General features: G+C 49.0%; 1 protein-coding gene and 1 long non-coding RNA gene across 2 annotated transcripts; one reads left to right on the forward strand and one right to left on the reverse strand.

Moving 5' to 3' along the window:
- The first annotated feature begins 559 nt into the window (after positions 1-559).
- On the forward strand, positions 560-2,058 carry LOC142586858 (uncharacterized). The gene is made up of 2 exons (XR_012829260.1): positions 560-719; positions 1,934-2,058. It is a non-coding gene; the product is annotated as an uncharacterized LOC142586858 (long non-coding RNA).
- A 1,776-nt stretch (positions 2,059-3,834) lies between these two features.
- On the reverse strand, positions 3,835-5,150 carry LOC142588710 (uncharacterized). Its single transcript, XM_075700526.1, has 3 exons — positions 4,690-5,150; positions 4,017-4,349; positions 3,835-3,858 (listed from the first exon to the last, which is right to left on the reverse strand). Exons 1-3 carry the CDS (start codon positions 5,104-5,106, stop codon positions 3,835-3,837), a joined length of 774 nt encoding a protein of 257 aa, XP_075556641.1. The 5' UTR covers positions 5,107-5,150.
- Positions 5,151-20,701: the final 15,551 nt, after the last annotated feature.

A 20,701-nucleotide genomic window follows, 5' to 3' on the forward strand; every position in this document is an offset into this window, starting at 1 on the left:
CAGCAGGTGACGGTCCCAGAGAACGCTTGACAGCACTGGCTGTATTGTAGGGCTGAAAAACGTGACCATATTGGCGTGAATTGGGTGACTTTGCGAGGTTTTCGCGGCAGATAAGCAATTGTGGCTTGACTTGCTTTTGGTTTGACTTCGTGGCGGCTCATACTGGCTATACAGTCGCAGAATCTGGCGTATGGCGACGCTGAGTAGCACACTACCGGGGCCTGCGCGCGCAAGTCAGCAATCCACTTCTCAACTTTTGCGTCTGGCCAGCTATTGCCCATAGAGAAAGAAATTCAACAAGAGGGGACACTCTTCAAAAACTGGCAACAGGAAACACGTCACGCCTAGTTTCAACAACAACCGTTAGTTGACGCGAGCATCAGAAAAAAAAGAATGTGAAATAAACTTCCAGACAACGTTTCATTTTTTTTTATTCCTTCCCACTAAAAGTGAAAAAGTTTTGCGTGTAAATTAACTTATACTTTGCAACTTTTTGTTTCGTTGCCTAGCAACAAGCTAGCCGCACGCCAGACGCGCGTGCATACGCAGACAAGCCGCAGGAGTGAGCGAGGCCGGTCGTACGTACGAAGCTCGCGTGCTCGCCGACCCGTCTGTTTTGGATATAGCCCATTTTTTTGGGCTCCCGGCCTTCTCTATGCTTTTCTTGCGTATCGTCTGCATTTCGACACGGCACCACTTCACTACTGGACTACGGCAAGGTGAGAAATTGTGTTTGACAGCGTGCGGCGCATTTTAAGCACATTTAGGCTTAGTTCGAGTGGCGCAGTTAGCGAAAAACAGCTCCGCCGTCCTGGCGCAGTTAATTTGAGTTAATGCCTCGTCCTGGGAGATGTTTGCGGCGCTTTCTATGAGCGCCAACATTACTGTAACTTATTTCGGTAGTTTTGGAGCACGCTTGCCGCACCCGGCTTATTGACGCAGTAAGCGAAAACCGGCTCGGCCGTGTGACGCATTTGCGCGTGTACTGTACATGCGTGTACTACGTCGTAGCGCCTAAGACAGACAAGTTTTCGCGCATTCTGTGGCCCCCAACATTATTGTAACTGACGTCGTTATATTTGGGGTAATTTAGAAGCCCGGTTGCCGCGCCCGGCTTATTGACGCAGTTAGCGAAAAGCAGCTTGGCTGTGTGCCGCAGTTTCACGTGTACTGAATCTTACTGGTAGAAGTTCGTTACGCATTCTCTGACCCGAAAAAGTATTGTAATTTATTTGGTAACTCTTTAGGATATCTTGAGGCTTGCTCGCCGCGCCTGGGGTTGTGAAGGTGTTAGCAAAAAAGCAAGCCGGCCATAGTGAGTTGGTTTTGCGTGTACTGAATTTTAGTGGGACAAGTTTGTGACGCATTTTATAGCCCTGCAACAACATATACTTTATTTCGGTACTCGCGCTTCTCGAAAACGCGACTAGCGGTTGCCGAGAGTGATAACACGGGAGTGTTGCATGCGCCGGCAGGACGCGTAAAAGATAACACGGAGGAGCTCAAGAACAAGACATTTACGTATTCTGAGCGACTGAAAACAGGCTTTGCACCCACGAGTCTGACTTGAGTGCGATTAGAAGGCATTCTGCGAGCGTGTAACATGGTCTGGCTGAGCCTGTGTTGTAGCACTGTGTACTTGGCGTACCATCGTGTCGACTGAGGCCAAGTTGTTTTGGAAACGCGCAGTCACCCGTGTACTTGTGCACTTAAAGTGCAGGAAATAATGCCCGGGAAAGGAGGGCTGCTTGAAAATCGGATTTTCAGATTTTGTAGCAATGTTTGGGAGGAGTCTTTGCTGCGAAATATACGTAAAAGTGAATTTATCTGTAATGCCGCTCATTCATCACTTACGCACGTTTCGCCTCTACACGAAATACTCCTGTTAGGTCAATATACCAAAATGATACATGCTTGTAATTTATTCTTTCAGCTGATGGCATCCGGTGGAGCATCGTACGGCAACGACTGCTGCTTACCTGGTGCCATAACTTTGGATGAATGCAGAAGAAGCCCGGAACGAGCATTTATATAGAGCAAAATAAACAGTTCATCATTTCAGAAGGCGTCTTTCGTTTTCTTTATGAAATTGCACCTGACAGATTCGGTGCAGTCTTGTAAAGGTCAATCGCAATAATTTCTACTTAATAATGAAACGATACCACGCCAAGGCCACGCGAGGCTCAGCAGAAGCGAAACGAAAAAAAAAAATATGAATGCCGCGCCGAGCAGCGGAGCCGGCGCGGCGTGTACCAACTGGTGTTCAAAACGCGCGGGCCCAAAACCGAAACCGGAAGGAGTCAACAACATCCGCTAGGTGTGCTACAGTCAATTCGGCCGCTGGGCTCTATGGGGAACCAGCGCTGGATAGGCGGCGCGTCGAAAAGAGTGCGTTGCACGCCGCCCTGGCGACGCAACGCGGCATATTCCAGCCACACAACCAGACGACACACGCATACGCAGCCGTATTATAGTTCGTATGTTTCCGTTTTCGCGCCGCTTCAAGTGGAGTTTTTGTAAAGAAGCTAGCGCCATCACGTGAAGAAATGACGAAAGAAGCTTTTTAAGCTTTATACATTTTTCACAGTGCGTCGCGGCGAGCACGTGTGTTTCTTTAACGGTTGCGTCGTGTATCGATGCCATGCTTGCGTGGCTGCCTGCCTCGCAAATCTAGCAGTTATGGCTCCGGTCGTGCTGCGCTATGGTTTCGGAAGTATTAGTTGGCCTGAAGATATTCCATATTTCTCTGGCTAGACATAAAAAATTCTGATGTTACTTCGCCACAGCAGTCAATGGAGAAGAAAGCTTTATCGCATCAGCTGACTCGCGCAAGCAAAGGTTTGAGTACTCGGCTGCTTGATCCGTAACAATTCTGGCTACATTTAGCACTAATTACATTAATTTGCCGGATGCATCTCAGCGCCGAGTCCTCATCCGCATGCGCATATTTATAAACACATAGGTGGCTTAGTCGCGCGTGCGCCGGCACTATGCGCATACTCGCATAACTCGTATTACAAGGCAGCTTCCCTCCTACATAATTCTTGGCAATGAATGAATAATTTTTACCTTTCGTATCGTTCACTTGGTGCGGTGGCGTTGAAAGGGGCTTGGCGGTGGCATTGCGAAGGAAAAATGGTACATATGCCGGATGGTGCATGCTATTGCTCATTTTGTTTCCGACGAAATACCGACAGCAGATTCTGCTGTTTGGTACTGTCTGCCATGGCTGACCGTCTTCACTATCGAATAAACCAAGGATACACGCAAAATTTGATTTAGAAACCAGCCCGACACCGCTTGACAGGGCGACAAGACGGGAGCTTACTCCGCTCGCCTCACTGCTTGGATCCAACGCCGCCTCCGTTCTTGTTCGTAGGGTTTAGATGGAAAGACGCAGAAGGATACATCCTCCCTCATCCCGACTTAGTTGTGGCACTTGTATACGCAACAGTATCGTCGGCGCCCTTTTGTTTTCCTTCGACTTTAAGGGCACGCAACGCAATTTTCGTCCGCGGGGGAGGCTGCATTGTGCACGTTCTGACCGCCAGGGCGGCGCTGCAGGCGCCGTGAAAACTCCAGCGCTGGTTCCCCATGGGAGTGTCCGCTCTTGTTGAAATTTCTTTCTCTATGTATTGCCGTTTGGTGAGCGCGCGCTTCTCTGCGTACACGCAACCTCGCGAGCTGCGTACGTGGATGGTTGCGGACGCCCAACTGTCTAGCATCTGGCTCAGGCGACGCGACGGCAAGCGCTCGTGCCACTAGCGACTAGCGAAAAAAAAACGTGAGGTATGACTGCGACGACGGCAGAATTTTCACGGTACAGTGGAGCCATCAAACGGTTTTGCCGCCCGCAGTCTGCGTCACCTAACCGAGCACTCCCACCGCATTTGGTGGAAGCACGTTCTTGCGCCTCTCTCCCCTCTATCGCTCGCACCTCTGGCTGCGCACGGGGCAGTGGCGTGAAACTGAGCCAGGTGCTCACCAACATTACCAGTAAAGAGTAATCGACTCACCGATGAGGAGGGTGGCTCCGCGCGAACGTCCAGCAACGCTTTCATGCCCTTGACAGAGTCCTTCCTGGCGGCATCCTCCTCCGGAGTGGGTTTCAACGACGCAAAGGCTTTGAGCATGTCAGCTCCTTTTGAGGTTGAACGTTCCTTGAGCTTTCGCTTTCCGGGAACACGTGAGGATGTCGCGGCCTTCAGACCCTTGGGGCTCGCCGAGGACACAGGTCCCGCGTCAGCTGGCACACATGAAGGTTCGGCGGCGGCTGCTTCTTTCAACTGCACAGTGGATGGGGGCGCATCCTGTTTGAAGTCTTCTTTTTCCCATTTCTTCTTCTGGGCCTGAAAGGTTAGTTTGTTCAGATATCATTAGTAAGGAACAAGTAGCAAGAAAAGTGATTAAATAAGTCTCACGACTGAGGAATCCGGAAAGAATACCATTCAACGTCCTACCCGTACGTGTACGCAACACGAGTTGGGCATGAATAGCCTACGTTTGCGGATCGATAATTCTAGAATTTTCTATGTGAAAATTCTCAAAGTTCAGTTGCGAGTTGCTTGACTCTTTCGTTGATCACACGAAAAGAAGTATGTGCAATTTCTAATACAGACCGAAAAATTCGTAAGTGGGTACGAAGCAACCCTTATAGAAGAGCCGGCGAATATAGCGTGCTTTGCATACCTTCATTATCCTGACCGCGGGTGAACCAGCGTCGGTCTGCGCTGACGAAGGAGTTGCTGACGTGCTGGTCAACAGGTTTGGTGTCGTTGCCTGCTGTGTGCCAATGCCAAGCACGTAGGCTGGTGTTACGGCTTGGGAAAATGACGGCACAGATGAGATCCCACGCTGTGCCGGCGACTGGGCTTTGCTCTGCTTCTGGTGCCGTTCCTTGTGCCCTCTTCGCGTGGCCGTTTTTTGCGGTGGTGTGGGTTTGGAGCAGGGCGGCGGCCTTTCTGCGACAGTAGCTGCTGAAGCACTTGCTGCAACTGCCGTGGTTAGGGCGTTTTCTTCGTGTGAATCTGCCGCGACGGTAGCAGGAGGAATGGCAGGAGGAGGAGACTGGCTGCCATCGGAACCCTGCAGCACCGATGACGACATGGCGGGGTTCAGTTACTCGGGTTTGTGGGGAAACCAGATGAAGAACGCTGGCGACCTGCGATCTGACGTTTTCTTCTTCTGCGTGTTCCTTGTGCGCGCGCTTGCCTCGCTCAAGCGCGAGAAAGGGAATGGTTGTTCCTCGAGATAGCGGCGGTGATGTCTGGACCGTGGGCGATGAATAATAAGAATAAATATTTTAAATAAATTTTAAATGCAATACGAAAATTTCCGACTTGAAGCTGATTCAGACATGTATGTTGTGAACAATGATAATTATGGGCACTGAACGATGTATAGTGACCGAGGGACAGCAGCTGTGGTGCAGACACCGATTATTCCGTTCTTCTTCGATAACCGGATCCCCACTGTGGTGGTTCCATGGTCTGCACCTACGCTGGAAGGAACGAAAGGGCACGAGCTTTTATTGGCGCTATCGTCACCGGCTTGCTGCTCGTCTACCTGCCGTGGTTGCTCAGTGGCTATGGTGCTGGGCTGCTGAGCACGAGGTCGCGGGATCGAATCCCGGCCACGGCGGCCGCATGTCGATGGGGGCGAAACGCGAAAACACCCGTGTACTTAGATTTAGAACCCCAGGTGGTCAAAATTTTCGGAGTCCTCCACTACGGCGTGCCTCATAATCAGAAAGTGGTTTCGGCACGTAAAACCCCATAATTTTTACTACTCTTCTGCGGCGAGTCGTTGACGGCCTCTTAGCGCATTGTTTGCCTACGTCAGATTTGAAGTTTGAAAGAAGTTTTTCAAGGCGACAGCCTAAACGCATGCATCACCGACCGCTCAAGCACATTCGTCATTGAATGTGGTGGCTCTAAATAGCATGCCAACGCAGTTGCTTGCCAGTGAGCACGCGACCACAGCCATGCTGCAGACGCCGATTAACACTGCACTTCATAATCCATTTCAGTCGATCGTGCTGACATTATAGTAAGCGAACAAGAGATCACTGCTCTTATGTGTCCATGCCTTTGTTTCATGAATAACTTTGTTTCGTGCAGCCACTTCTGATGTCAGGGATGTGGGGTTTCAAGTTTAAGTTCGAAGTTAAAAACTTCGACTCTAGTTCCCTTAAAGTTTACTCTAATGGTAGCGGCAACACATAACCTCCGTAAAAAACCTTGCGATCGTCGTGTGTCAACTCTGGTTATGCAGTTACCGTCACCTAATGAAAGGAAGACCTACCAGAAATTACTTCGGACCAGCATGACTGTCGTTTTGACTGTCGTGACAAGCGCCAAACAAAAAGGAGACGGGTGCAAAAGCGCCGAAGATGCCTCCACCGTGCAAGGCTTTGTTGCCAAGGCTGTTAAGAGCCCCCAAACTGCAGTTATTAATTTCCGTCTCCGTGAGAGTTTCTTATAGCTCCCGAAGTGACAATGTGTTCTTTCTCTTTCTATTTTATTTATTTCTGTTTTTGATAAGGAACCATCGAAGGTGATTTATCAAGCGCACGAATAGTTTTATGAAATTCGGAGCCTACATAATTATCCGTGAAACTTTGTAGCCGTGAAACGCGACGGCCGAACCAACGAAACCATAAAATTCGCGTGTTCGTTGAGACTTTAATGGTCTTTTGATTAGTGAAGCACAATGTCGTGTATATTGCTTCAAGAAAACAAAACAAGAATATTTCCAGCCACTCAATCAAATAGTTCATGCGAAATCTAGAAGCTTTTGTTTTACTCGTGCTTTGACATGCCGTAACAAAATCTTGCTGTTTCGCCCAAGAGGCGTAGCATTGATAGAGATAACAGTTTACTTGAAAGCTGCATGAAAATAAGGTTTGTAGTTTTATTATCCGGGTAAACAGCAATAAACATTTACTCAGCAATTAATTAACTTAACAAAGACGGTGTCAGGCGCCCACGGGCAAATATGAACAGATCCCACTCGATGACCGCGAACATTCGCTGTCATAACGCTACCGCGGTGCGTGTTAGCAACGGGGAGCGAACGCTTGGTTTTGACTCTCGTTTCACCGCGTCTCGGAAATTTAGATTTTACGGGCTCTTGAGCACTAGGCTCTTGGGAATACAGCGCGCCTTAAGCAGCCATCTCGATTCGCTCTTAGTGCCCACATAGCCTTTGCAGCCATAGAGTTTTATACCTTCATTATTGGAAGAAACTCCCGCTCTAGTGTCTAAGCGTTGCGTTCAGCTACCATGTGAATAATAGGTAGTACTAGGATTTGCCTAAACTTTGTCCTTGTGGCTTCAAACGGCTTCGTGACATTGGAAATTTGTCCTCTTTAACAAGGTAATGTGCAATAAATATTAAAAATAAGCATTAATATTATTTTCCAACGGCAGGATTCGAACACAAGTCGTCTAGCACAGATGCCCGATATTGAAGCCATGGCGTCTCAGGGGCTTGCATCGACAAGCGGGCAAGCCAGCGCATTGAGGCGCTTTACGCTTTTACATTTGACCACCTCGACAGGCTCAAGTGCAATTAGTAGCGATTGTACGTATTCGCAGAGGCTCCTGCATTTAGAAAAGTATTGATTGCTGTGAACTTTAGGGCAATGCAGGCAGATAATGTGCTTTAAACAAATCCACAAGAACGTCTGAATCCACGAGCATGGAGATCAGAAAATTCCTACCCATCATTCCCACGATGGCTGAACAATTGCAGCGGCAGAGTTATCTCTAATAAATATTGTAGGAAACTCTCATGTTTTAACACGCCGGATTACTTCCAGAACACGATGTGTGGGCCGCGTATCAACTCAGCCACGAGGACAGCCATGTGGAGTAAGGGCCGGGCAAGGGGAGAAGACGCGCGCTCACCGATACCCCACTTTAACCCGCTCTTGATCCCACTTGCGCGTGCTCACCTTCCTCCTCACCCAGCGCTGACTTGATCACGTGAACTCCGACTTAAGGTGCCCGGCCTGACGGCGCGCATCAAGCAGCGATTCTCCTCAGCTCACCACTGCATGCTTTCTCACGCAATCACAGCATACGCCACGTTGGGAGGAATGGGATCTTATCGCATTGGGCTTTACGGAACATCAAAGCGACGGCGGCAAATGAAACCTTTCCTGAAGTGTCCCTATATTTGCTATCGTAGTAAAACGTACAAACTTCCTTCTCACGTCTTTTATTCTTCTTCTGCGATAGCCTTTAAAAAAGGCACAAACTCGGCTCGGTGGCGCTACCGGGCGGGACAAACGGGCACTATTTTCAGCCGGGTGAATCCAGTTGAGTTTCTTGAACGGGCACGCGCTCGGCTACGCGGTGTCATGCGCATCTCGCCCAGCAAGCCGGGCGTGATATCTTGCACGAACGGTGGTTGGAACGCATCGCGCGCCGTTGTACAGTGCGAGTTAAAAACAACTTTCACGCACTGAATGGCCTTTCCGCTGTGCAAGCTTGTTGAATGAAGAGCGGTTGCTCTTCGCCATGTCGCCGAGCAGGTCGTGGATAACGGTGCTCTATACGTGAAAGCGCTGCGTTTTACATAAGGAAGTCATCTCATTTTCGGTTACGTGAAGTTCGATGCACCTGCGTCATTCTTTACTGCATTTCAGCGAGGAAACAAACTTCTGCTTGCTCGGAGTTGTCGCTCGAAAAAGCACGAAAAGCACGCATTTTCTTCTTCGTGCTTGGCGCAATAACCGTCTTTCACGTCACGTAAGCTGTCTGTAACGAGATCTATAATCCATTACGTGCTCTACATTCAAGGCGTATCTGCTGCTATGCTGTTTATTGACTTGTGGGCTGCATTCGGGCGCTGTACCGTGCAGCATTCTGCTGCAAGTTCATTGGCGCATAATTATGTCACGCACCATATTGAATGAAAACAACTACCCAACTACTCCGTAACTGCGCCGTAACGACTTTTTAGTTTGTTTTTCAACGCAGGCTTGCAGGGGGCGGATTTAGGGGTCGACCTAAATGAAAGTGACAAAAAGTTAACAGTCGCTTTAGCATGCGCTAAAGAGGATGAAGGCGAGTGCCTGCGCGCTCACGAGGCGTTCATTACATTACTTGACATTTTCATTCGAATGCGTTTTACTTTCATTTGCTTGTTTTCTTCCACCAAAGTTCGTGGGTTCAAATGCCTCATTCAACTAGAATTTCTTTACCTGCCCCTTAATTAACTTCGACTTAATTAACACTAAATGTCCTGGGTTTGAGTGCCTAAATAACTATATCCTAATTAACTATGCCTTCATTAATTTTGCCTTAACACCACGGGTACTGGGTATGACTCGCCCTTCTCGATGTCAATTGAAATCAAACTTGGAGCTAGGGCCGCTTTGCCCTTGTCTCTTGTTGGTTTAAGTGAATTTTGATTTCATAACGCCCAACATCGGACTTTTCGACCCATGAGCCATTTAAGTCTTTGGCCGTAAACACATCGTTTGTAGTTATTTGCCATCGCTGCAAATAAATTGCGTTACTACCGAGTTAGGTTGTCTCTTCCGCCTTTTTTTTTATGTGACTAAGATTTATACATCCTGCCTGGCATTGAAAGTGTTCTTGACGTGCATCGGGGGCGTATTTTTCGATTGAGACAAATGCAGTTAGAATATAAGTATAATATAAATGCAAACATTTGATCAAGAAAAAAAAAATGCTCGATGGTGAAGGAGCTCCCTGAATCGCTCTGAAAAAAAAAACTAGGTTTACTGCTCGCACATTACAGGATGGCGTTTTTTTCCCTCGTGTCAGAGAAAGTGTCGTGGAGGCAGTATTCCCCCACCCCCACACCTCGTGTTTAAACGCTAGACGTTCACCTAACATGCATGCAGTGGCGAGAAAATAGCGAATTTATCAGCATGGTGCCGAGGACATTTACTCTGCTAATGTGTTTTAGGAATAACAAATGGTTACAGCAAAAATACGTCGTTTACATTCCAGATTTTAGATTCTAGATCCAGCCTGTTCAAACGAACGCGGGTGACCTGATTTTTGTTGCTTACAGCCGCACTTGGTGTAGGTTATGCTTGCAAACTTTCTAATGTCCGACATTTTTGAAAGGCCAAATAAATTCTTCGGCACAATCGTTGTCATGTTGCTAAAATTATTATTACGTGACTTCTAAAAGGGAGAAAACGTAAAATGCTACATTTCCATGCCTAGGTAAAACGGAGAGCTTCATGCAGTGCTGAGTTTTCCGAAAGCAATGGGAAATGCAGGCAGTGCGTTCAGATTCACGTCAGCAGGCGCAAGCACTCCGATATGTACGTCTTACTACCGTTGATCGGTCTGATTATTCACCTGCTCCGTTTCAAACATCATGAGATTTACATTAGGAGGCGATTGTAATATAATTTACGGACACGCTTGCGAAACATCCACAAATTGAACGTACTCACACACATTCGAGCGCCCACTGCGTCAGCACCCATCCTGGTGGGTTAGAGAAACAATAAAACACATTGCATTTTCTCAGCACGATAAAAACGTCGTCTGTCGCGGCGCAATTAACCACAGCGTTTGGTTTCCACGAGTGCAGGCAAGAGTTGCTTCAACATGGTCAAAGAGCGCTCGCTTCGTACAGCAACACTCGGTCGTCATTGCAAGTGCGAAGCATTTGCTTGCCTAGTCGGAGCCAAGGTCAGACAAAGGTCACGCGCCAATTTTGTCTCCGGAAAATTTGGGCCGATCCCGGAGACAGCCCAACTCAAGAAGTCGTCAGAGGTTGTGCAAACGAACACCAGATATAGTGCGAATTAAGGCGGCTCCCGGCAGCCGATGATGCATATGAGCGCAGACTTGATCTCCCAGGCTAGCATGCTGTCATTGTCACGCTGTCGTAGTCATTCCGCCGTCGCCAATTCATTGTGCAAGTGAAAATGGTGATCATCCTTTTGTTGTCATACCATTATCTTTCGGGCGTTTTTACTCTGCTCCTGTCACTGCGTTGTCATATTGCCGTTATCACGCACGCTTCGACCCAACGCCGTCATACCGTCATCATTCCATCGTTATCATGCCAGTGTCTACATCATGACACCATGCCTTCATAGTCCTTGCATCACCGACATTTTGTCCTAGGGATTGCACTGTCATCAACCTATTTTCGCCTTACCTTTCCCGCCACGCTATCGTCGTGACTCTACTTTCGTCACCTGTCTTCATGCCATCATCGACAGGCCGTTGTCGTCATACCACTGCAATCATCTTATCATCGCCGTCTTATCCGCGTCACGTTGTCGTCACGCCATCGTCGCAACCCCACGAAGTTTACCATTGTCGTCATCCCATGGTTGCCACGCAGCTGTCACAACATCGTCGTCATACCATGGCCGTCCCACCACGGCTATCATACCACCTTCATCATCCCGTGGACGTCTTGTAGTCGTCGTAACACTACCATCGCCGCACCATCGTCGCTAATATCTGGACACATTTGCGTCGTCTACACATTTCAGAAATGCTTCGCAACACATAGATACGGTTCAAGGATGGTTTCTGCCTTAGCTATTCCGTTGAAGGGTGAAGCAACCTGCCTCTTGCTTAAAGAGCTGCATAGTCAGCCGGTACTTCTAAGGTGTTATTTTCACATTGATATAGGTATTACCTCTATGCTGCGTTACACGGCCGCATGTAGCATCGTCGCTGTTTTTCTTGACCTTCGTGATGGAACTGCTTTGGTTTACGTTAAGCGATGACAAGTACGCCGATATTGCTTCCGAGGTAGCTTTTCGCCAAATATGGTTTATTGTCCTTCGCAATAACGCCGAAGGAAACAAACCTTACGTTTAGAAGGAAAGGGGCTTAATCTTGAGTAGAGCGTCCATGTTTGATTCCAGCATCGCTTGGTTCTTCGGTGTTCCTTGATTTTGAGTATGTCTTAACTAGTATAACGCCTAGTAGGAATCAATCTCTAACTTTCTACTACCGCTTGTCTGTGGCACTTTCTGGATGCGGGAAATAAAAAAAAATGTGTTTGTCTTGTTTGTGCTGTGAGTGTCCAGAAATACTAAACAGTCTTGCCCATTTCAGATTACATAATTATGTATCGTTAGTTTGAGTACGTATTGACGTACATTATCATTCTTTTTAATTTACGGTGCTTTCAGAAAGTAATATTATCAATAAAACCTTGCCATTAAGTTGAAGCTGCCGAGCAGCCTAACTATTCAGATAATTTTTTACGACTCAGAAAACAAAGCAGCATTTGCTGACACAGGCGTCAGCAGTACTGCTTCTGATTTTTCCGGTGTCATTTATATTCACTGAGCAACGCACACGTGTCATGTGATGTTTTAAGTGGTGTAAATGCAACTGTTGCCATAGAAAGAAACCTATCGTTAGAAGTTGGCACTTTTTGCTGTCTAATGCGCCTTTCTGCGTGTCTGGTCGTTCTGCCTGCGCGACAACAAAATCGATTATGTGGTGCGTAACAGTGACCAATGAAAGCCGACCAAATCCATTGGGCTGATTCGCAAATACGCATTGCAAATATCTCTGAGGAGAATGAAATAATTTCAGTAATTCTAGAACAAACATCATAAGGAAACTATATGTCACATACGTATATACACATTATAATATAGCATACTATTCGCCCCAAATTTAAAAACAGAAAGGCAAATGCACATAACTGACATTTATATAACAATGATGCGACTGTTAATACTGTTCGCATTTCTGGCCTACTTTTTTATATTCTGAACTACGAGGACAGAGGGCACGACTAATTTTAATATGAGCCGAACATACATGGCATAGGTGGCCCTGGGTTACGTAAAGGATAACGTAGGTTGCTCGGCTGTATCACAAAGCGTAGCTACAGAACGCGTTGCTTCGAAATTTGGCGACCCGCCGTTGTGGCTCAGCAACTTTGGTGTCATGCTGCCAAGCACGAGGTCTCGGGATCGAATCCCCGCCGCGGCGGCCGCATTTAATGGGGGTGAAAGAGCGAAATACAAAAACGCCTATGTGCCGTGCATAGGGGCACGTTAAAAATCTCGAGGTAGTCAAAATTAACCCTGAGTCTCACACTTGGTTTTGGCACGTGAAACCCCAGAATTCAATCAGATTTTGCAATTTCGCATTTGAATAATAAGTCTCCGGAGCGATTTCCTGACGATACAATGCTCTATATACGAGATGCAGAGACTGCAGCCAGAAAAAGAGCTACACTCCATGAATCCTCACCGGCCTTTCTTCCTCACAAAATCGCTGGTCTCATGGCCATCGAAAATAGCACAGCGAAAAGCATTGAACTCACTTAAACATTTTTATGAAAAAACAGGCATCCTTAACAAGTACTAGGTATTGCACAGAATAATCACACGATGTTACTATAACGTTCTTTTATTTGTAATTATTAGTGCTTGTATATTACGTATTATACATTTTTTTCTGTTCGTAAATTATTTTAACACTGTGTAATTCCTAATCTCTTTATATGCCCATCGATGTATACATCACGGCCGTTTGTGTGTGCTTGTGACTTTGTTTACGAACTCATTGTGGCGCAACTTGCATTTGACTTCTATACTGTTATATTCATTGGCGCGTAGGACTGTGCTGTGGATTTCTGACCGTATGAAGTGATTTCTTTTGATTTTCCTGCATATTTCTTCCGTTGTTGTTTCCGCTATGAGAAAAGGAGTAGCAGTCACCATTATAAGGTGACTACGTCTCTTTCATTTTCATTTCAATAAGAAAAAACAGGGATGATGATAATTACTTCAACAATGGCACAAGCCCACCGCGGGAGATACACCGTGAACTTGGTAGTATTACGTTTTGAGATTTCAGCTTTATTTCCCCCACGTTGGCACATTAGTACATAGCAATGTACCCAAATGATGAGGATGGCGGGAAAAAAGCTCTATTTTAGCACCATGACTAGACCGGCCACCCTCTGCTTACAAAGGCAGCAGCGGAAACAGGCTCACACTGAACAATTCAAAGAAATGGTATCATCTAGATGTATAATTCGCAGTTTTCACCTTTCACTGTACAAAGATATTCATGATATTACAGTTAAAATAGCATTTGTCGATAACACGCTTAAACTTTAATCGCTCTGTTCAAACTTATTCAACGTGTTTGTTATGCAATACTGCAATGGTTGCAATCCATAATAGGTTCACGGCCGGCAGATATACCAATGGTTTGTATGTCTTGTTACGCGTGAGGAAAGAGTAAGATATAATTTGCGAATGTGGCGGCTTTTTAAAGAGAATTCCAAACTTTAATGCGATTAACAATCTATATTGTGATGAGTGTGGAATTGCTGATGGACATGTTTTATATTTCCACATATAGCTAGTGGGTCGAAGGCAAGAGCGGATCTAGCCGAAAAGGCCAATGAAGACCACCCCTTTCCCTGCTTAGCGAGCCAGGCCCCAACTGATCCGCGTTTCAGGAACCAGCTGCTCCTGAAACCCTTAAGAGTACTTCTGAAGGCTCATGACAATATTGTCACGTGGTGGTGACGTTGAAGAACACAGTAGCAATACTCTGAAAGACAAAACTATATTTTATTGGGCGAACCTGTGGCCACAAAACAGGCTACAATTATAGCACAACGATGGCGGCGAACATGGTCGGCGATCTTCGAAAATCTGATCAGCGGGTCAAGCGCGTCGGCTTTTATACAACAGTCGTCGAATGTTCCAGAGTAATCACTGGGACCCGCGTGCCTTCCACAAGTTCTACATTATTCGCGTCCCGCACACACGCGATCAGATTACACAAGGTTCGGTCACAGACAGCGGATGGAAGCATCGATAACATTGCAGAAACTTCCGATACATGCAGGCGCGCCCTGCGCTGTGTGATAACATTTGTTAGGCAGTGAAACGTGTCGCTCGATCAAGACAAACAAGTGCACGCGTCAATACCCCCTCTTAAAAATCATCGACCCGATGCTGCAAAAAAAAAAAAACGCTCGACCACTTGCTACTTCGCTGCCCTGCCTTCGATGTGGAGCGCACGGACTTGTGTACAGTCTATCGGCGACTGGGACTGACTTGCGATACGGCGACCGCGCTGCTATTCCCTGCAGCCCACTCGTCCATCGTGAAGCACGCTTTTTCGGCACTGCTAGATCACGTAACGGGCGACATCGGCGGTTAGGTGCGGCCAGTAATACCTTTCTTGTATCCTCGATAGCGTCCGGGAGAAACCGAGGTGCCCAGCGGTCGGATCGTCATGTAGGGCGTGCAGTACTTCTGTACGCAGCGCCGACGGAACAACAAGTAGGTAGCTGGTGCGGACTGGTGAGAAGTTCTTCTTCACGAGTAGGTTGTTTTGAAGCGTGAACGAAAAGCACTCGTAGCAAAGAAAACAAGAAAATAAGGAAGTTCGTCACCGTCCTTAAAAGGGTGTAAGGCGCACCACGTGGAACACTTCAGATCGTGCGCGGTGCCGCTGTGAATTCGAAATTCTGTCTGGCACGACCTCATAGTCCAGCGCGCGCCAATACGTCGGATGACCTTGTAGGGTCCGAAATAGCGTCGCAATAGTTTCTCACTCAGTTCTCGTCGGCGTATCGGGGTCCATACCCAAACACGGTCGCCGGGCTGGTACTCGACGAAGCGTCGTCTGAGGTTGTAGTGTCGGCTGTCGGTCCTCTGTTGGTTCTTGATCCGCAGGCGGGCGAGCTGTCGGGTTTCTTTGGTGCGCTGGAGATAGGTAGCGATGTCAAGATTTTTCTCGTCAGTGACGTGCGGCAGCATGGCGTCGAGCGTCGTCGTCGGGTTCCTGCCGTAAACCAGCTTAAACGGCGTGATCTCTGTTGTTTCTTGCACCGCGGTGTTGTAAGCGAATGTTACGTACAGCAGGACCGCATCCCACATCTTGTGCTCGACGTCGACGTACATTGCTAGCATGTCGGCGAGGGTCTTGTTCAGGCGCTCCGTGAGACCATTCGTCTGCAGACGGTAGGCAGTTGTCCTCCTGTGGCTTGTCTGGCTGTATTTCAGAATGTCGTGGGTGAGCTCTGCTCCCCAAGGAATCCCCAACCCCTTGAGCGATTGGAGACCTTGTTATCCAGCCCCCCCCCCCTACCGATTCAGCTTGCACTGAGGGACAGGGGCCAGGAGCTGCTGGGAACATATGGGTCCCGTAACTAGGGAACCACCCCGTCTGGTGCCTGCATGCACCACCGATTCACTTCGGGCCCAGTAAATATTGCTTCATCATCATCATCTGCTGTAAAAGCCGTTCCTCTGTCGGTGATGAGGACTTCTGGAGCACCATGTCGCAGCAGGATGTTCTCGACGAAAAGTTTCGCCCCTTCAGGTGCGCTGCCTTTCGGTAGAGCTTTAGTTTCAGCGAATCGGGTGAGATAGTCCGTCGCCACGACGATCCACTTATTTCCGGAAGTTGATGTCGGAAACGTTCCCAACAAGTCCATCCCGATCTGCTGAAAAGGTCGGTAAGGAAGCTTGATCGGCTGTAGTAATCCCGCTGGCCTTGACGGTGGTGTCTTGCGTCGCTGACAGTCTCGGCATGTCTTCACGTAACGGGCGACATCGGCGGTTAGGTGCGGCCAGTAATACCTTTCTTCTATCCTCGATAGCGTCCGGGAGAAACCGAGGTGCCCAGCGGTCGGATCGTCATGTAGGGCGTGCAGTACTTCTGGACGCAGCGCCGACGGAACAACAAGTAGGTAGCTGGTGCGGACTGGTGAGAAGTTCTTCTTCACGAGTAGGTTGTTTTGAAGCGTGAACGAAAACAATCCACGCTTAAATGCCCTAGGGGCAACGTCGGTGTGCGCTTCCAAATACTCGACTAGGGCTTTTAGCTCCGGGTCTCCTCGTTGCTGTTCGGCGAAGTCTTCCGCGCTTATTATGCCAAGGAAGGCGTCGTCATCCTCGTCATCTTGCGGCGGCGGGTCAATGGGGGCGCGTGATATGCAATCGGCATCTGAGTATTTTCGTCCGGACTTGTATGTTACAGTGATGTCATATTCTTGTGGTCTGAGGCTCCACCGTGCGAGCCGTCCTGAAGGGTCCTTCAAGTTAGCTAGCCAACACAACGCGTGATGGTCGCTGACCACTTTGAATGGCCTGCCATATAGGTAAGGGCGAAATTTCGCTGTTGCCCAAACGATGGCGAGGCATTCCTTTTCGGTTGTAGAATAATTGCCTTCCGCTTTTGACAACGACCGGCTAGCGTAAGCTATCATGTGTTCATGTCCATCTCTTCTCTGGACTAGAACGGCACCGTGGCCTAGGCTACTGGCGTCAGTGTATATTTCGGTATCGGCGTGCTCGTCGAAGTGCGCAAGTACGGGCGGCGACTGCATGCGTCGTTTGAGTTCTTGAAATGCGTCGGCCTGCGGCGTTTCCCACTTGAACTCGACGTCACATTTAGTTGGCTGTGTAAGCGGCTCAGCGATGCGGGAAAAGTCCTTGACAAATCGCCTGTAGTAGGCACACATGCCAAGAAATCTACGCACTGCGTTCTTGTCGATGGGCTGCGGGAACTTTGCAATGGCAGCTGTCTTCTGCGGGTCGGGGCAGACTGCAGACTTGCTGATGACGTAGCCTAGGAACAGAAGCTCATCGTAAGCGAAGCGGCACTTTTCTGGCTTCAGAGCGAGCCCTGATGACTTGATGGCCTCTAGTACTGTTGCAAGCCGCCTAAAGTGATCGTCGAAATTTCCGGCAAAGACAACGATGTCATCCAAGTAAACGAGACAGGTCTGCCACTTCAATCCTGCTAAAACCAGTCTTCGTCATACGTCGTCGTCACGCCATTGTCGTCATTCCACTGTCCTCATGCCGTTTTCATGTCGTCATCGTTATACAGTCTTCGTGCGTTCGCTGTTACACTTCATGTTCATTCCATCGTCATTCTCACCTTGTAATGCTTTTGCCGTAGGACAGTCATCGTCACGCTGTTATTTTACCATCGTCATCACCCAGAAACGCCACACCATTATCGTCATGCCATCGTCATCATAACACCTTCGTCGTTATACTGACGTCATTTCTACCGTCATTATATCGTAACCATGCTGCGTTCATTCAATCGTGGTTATGCCGCCGCTGTCAATCCATCATCGTCACTGAGTTGTCGTCAGGCAGCCGCTATTATGTATCCGTTGTCATGACGAACTCGAGATACCATCATCCTCTGATTGCTTCGTCAGCTTCGTTATTTAGTTGTCGACATACCGGCGTAGTCATGCCATGGTGATCATCCCATTATTGACAATGGGATGATGTACCTACACTCAAGCTATTGTCGTCACGCTGCCGCCGTTCTACGTGATCTAATTCTTATCATGCCGCCGTCGTCATGCCGCCTTTGTGGTTCCACCTACGACATGTCATCGTCGTAACTGCTTCGTCGCCATACAGATGTCATGCTGCCGTGCGCATGCGCCTCCTTGCCAAGCGACTGCCATAGTAAAAGGGACCGATAGCGTAGACAGTATAGGTCTCATAGTGAATGTTTCACGTTCTTGAGCCAAACGTTAATAATATGCAAATGCCAAGTAGCTGGATTGACCCAAGGTAATGTTGTTTGTTGTGTAAGCTGTGTGGCGGAGACCACCTCATTGCCGACAAGGCATGTAAAGAATGCCTTCACATTCCCTACGTAGTGCGACGACGACTATGAGAGCGAGCACATTCGACGCGAAGCGACGATGATCGTGCTACAATGTAAAAGTCCGACGACGATGAATTCACGCAACTACCGCGAGATGGTCGATCTGTTGACAGAGGATCGCGGTCCCGCTCCAGGTGCATTTCCGGGAGCCGCTCTAAGCGCGCATCGAGATCCTTGAGCGGTCCTCGGCCCCGTTCCCGCAGTACGCCATGCGGGGCCTCCACCGGATCTCCATCGCGGGCCCGTCCGAGGTCCCGTTCAGGTTCTCGCCTCGCGTCCCGCTCCGTCTGCCAACGATCGCTGAGCCCACTGGCTCTACACCAGCAGGGAACTCCAATAAGAATAAGTGAGGCGCCCTTATTCTCACTTGGGTGAACACTGTCCGGGGAAGAGGAAACGCAACATCCCAAGTAGGGTTGGGTTCAATCTCAAAGCACGACACACACGCCACATCGGAGATAGCATTCCTAAAATGCGAAAATGCGATAATGAAGGAAATGATGCACAAACTCACGGCCGCCATCGCTGAGCTGAAAAATGACAGGAGTGCGCGAGCCACTACACCCGCCGCCGCCAATGCTGCCAATACAGTCGCCCTATCGTTGCCGCAACCCGTAGGCGCCTGTAACGACGATGCTGATAGCGCACCTAAAAACTCGCGGTCGCCCGCGACCAGCCTGATCTGAAGTGCGAATCAGATGACATTAAGAGCACGTTCTGGGCGATTTAGGGCGACCATCCGCTCCTCCTCCGGAGCATGGCCCTCGTGCAGTCCACCCTCATCTCGAACACGTCGTCGCTCCCACTATCGACAAAGCTAAGTTAGCTTCGCAAAGCACAACCATGCCCAGTCCACCCCCTCACGCGGCACTCTTTCACCCGCCGGGTGCCCGGGCCCATCCCCACATAGTTTAACATGACCAGGCCAAACAATGCGTTTCGCATCTAGCAGTAGAACTGCAGGAGTTTCGCCTTGAAGAAAACCTTCCTGCAGCAATACCTCCGCAGCCACGAAGCCAGATCCCACGTCAGCCTGTTACAAGAAAGCGTAGTACCCACTGCCACGTTCTCCAGATACCAGTGGTTACCCGGACCTTCAGGAGGGCGCGGTACCACCACACTTGTCTCTAACAAGATGTCCTGCTTACTGCAAGACCTCAACAGGCCCGAAATCGAATACGTCGTGGTAGCGATTGTCCCCTGGCAACGTGTCTCGAACAAGTACGCACATCCTGAACGCGTACAAAAACCCCTGCAACCACAGACAACGATTCAAACGCCTGTTCCAGAAAGCCATCCGCCTCGCTGGCTCCAACCCACTAGTGATCGCAGGCGACTTTAATGCCGCGCATCGCACCTGAGGCAACGCGTACGACACCCCCAAGGGTAGCTAGCTCTGGCAGAACGTGAACTAGGTAGACCTTACTCTCATTAGGGACAACCCTTTTTCCACCCGCACCGGCACCTATACGCAGAGACACCACCCCGGGTCTCTGTTTCGTCAAGAACATCGCTGACGCCCGCTGGGCCAAACTTTCGGTAGATCCCGGCAGCGACCGCTTACTACTGGCCGTATACTTCCCTGACGTCAGCAGGAGGACCATGGGTTGATTCTGACCTATTCCGTAACTATGCGGCAGGAAACGGCCGCACTGCTACACGAGCGCCTAGGGGGCCGGCTGCTCGTTTACACCGACGGCTCCGTGGCGAGTGATGGTTCCAATGCGGCAGCGTGCACGGCGCCGGATATTTGCGCTGCACGGCAGTGCCACCTTCGTGTTGTGTGGTCGTCGACGGTGGCCGAGCTTGCTGCGATCGACCTAGCAGCTGATCTCCTGCTACAACAGCGCAGTGTTATTTCTGCCGCGATCCTTTCGGACTCGCGCGCGGCACTGTGTATGCTGGCGAAGGATTACCTTGGACCTCCGTTGGTGCAGCGCGTCGGCTCAAAGCTCCGCCATCTCGTCAGCCAGGGCTGCGATTTGGCGTTGCAATGGGTTCCAGCGCACATCGGCCTGCAAGGGAACGAAGCCGCCGAC

The sequence above is a fragment of the Dermacentor variabilis genome, chromosome 7 (genome assembly GCF_050947875.1).
Source record: "Dermacentor variabilis isolate Ectoservices chromosome 7, ASM5094787v1, whole genome shotgun sequence".
Lineage (NCBI taxonomy): Eukaryota > Metazoa > Arthropoda > Arachnida > Ixodida > Ixodidae > Dermacentor > Dermacentor variabilis.

Excerpts from the sequence above, each read along its gene's own strand:
- LOC142588710 (XM_075700526.1), bottom strand. The coding sequence starts at position 5,106 with ATGTCGTCATCGGTGCTGCAGGGTTCCGATGGCAGCCAGTCTCCTCCT. Across the intron at positions 4,350-4,689 it reads CCGCGGTCAGGATAATGAAG|GCCCAGAAGAAGAAATGGGA; the intron begins GTATGCAAAGCA and ends CTAACCTTTCAG. Across the intron at positions 3,859-4,016 it reads CGGAGCCACCCTCCTCATCG|ACTGCGGGCGGCAAAACCGT; the intron begins GTGAGTCGATTA and ends TAGGTGACGCAG.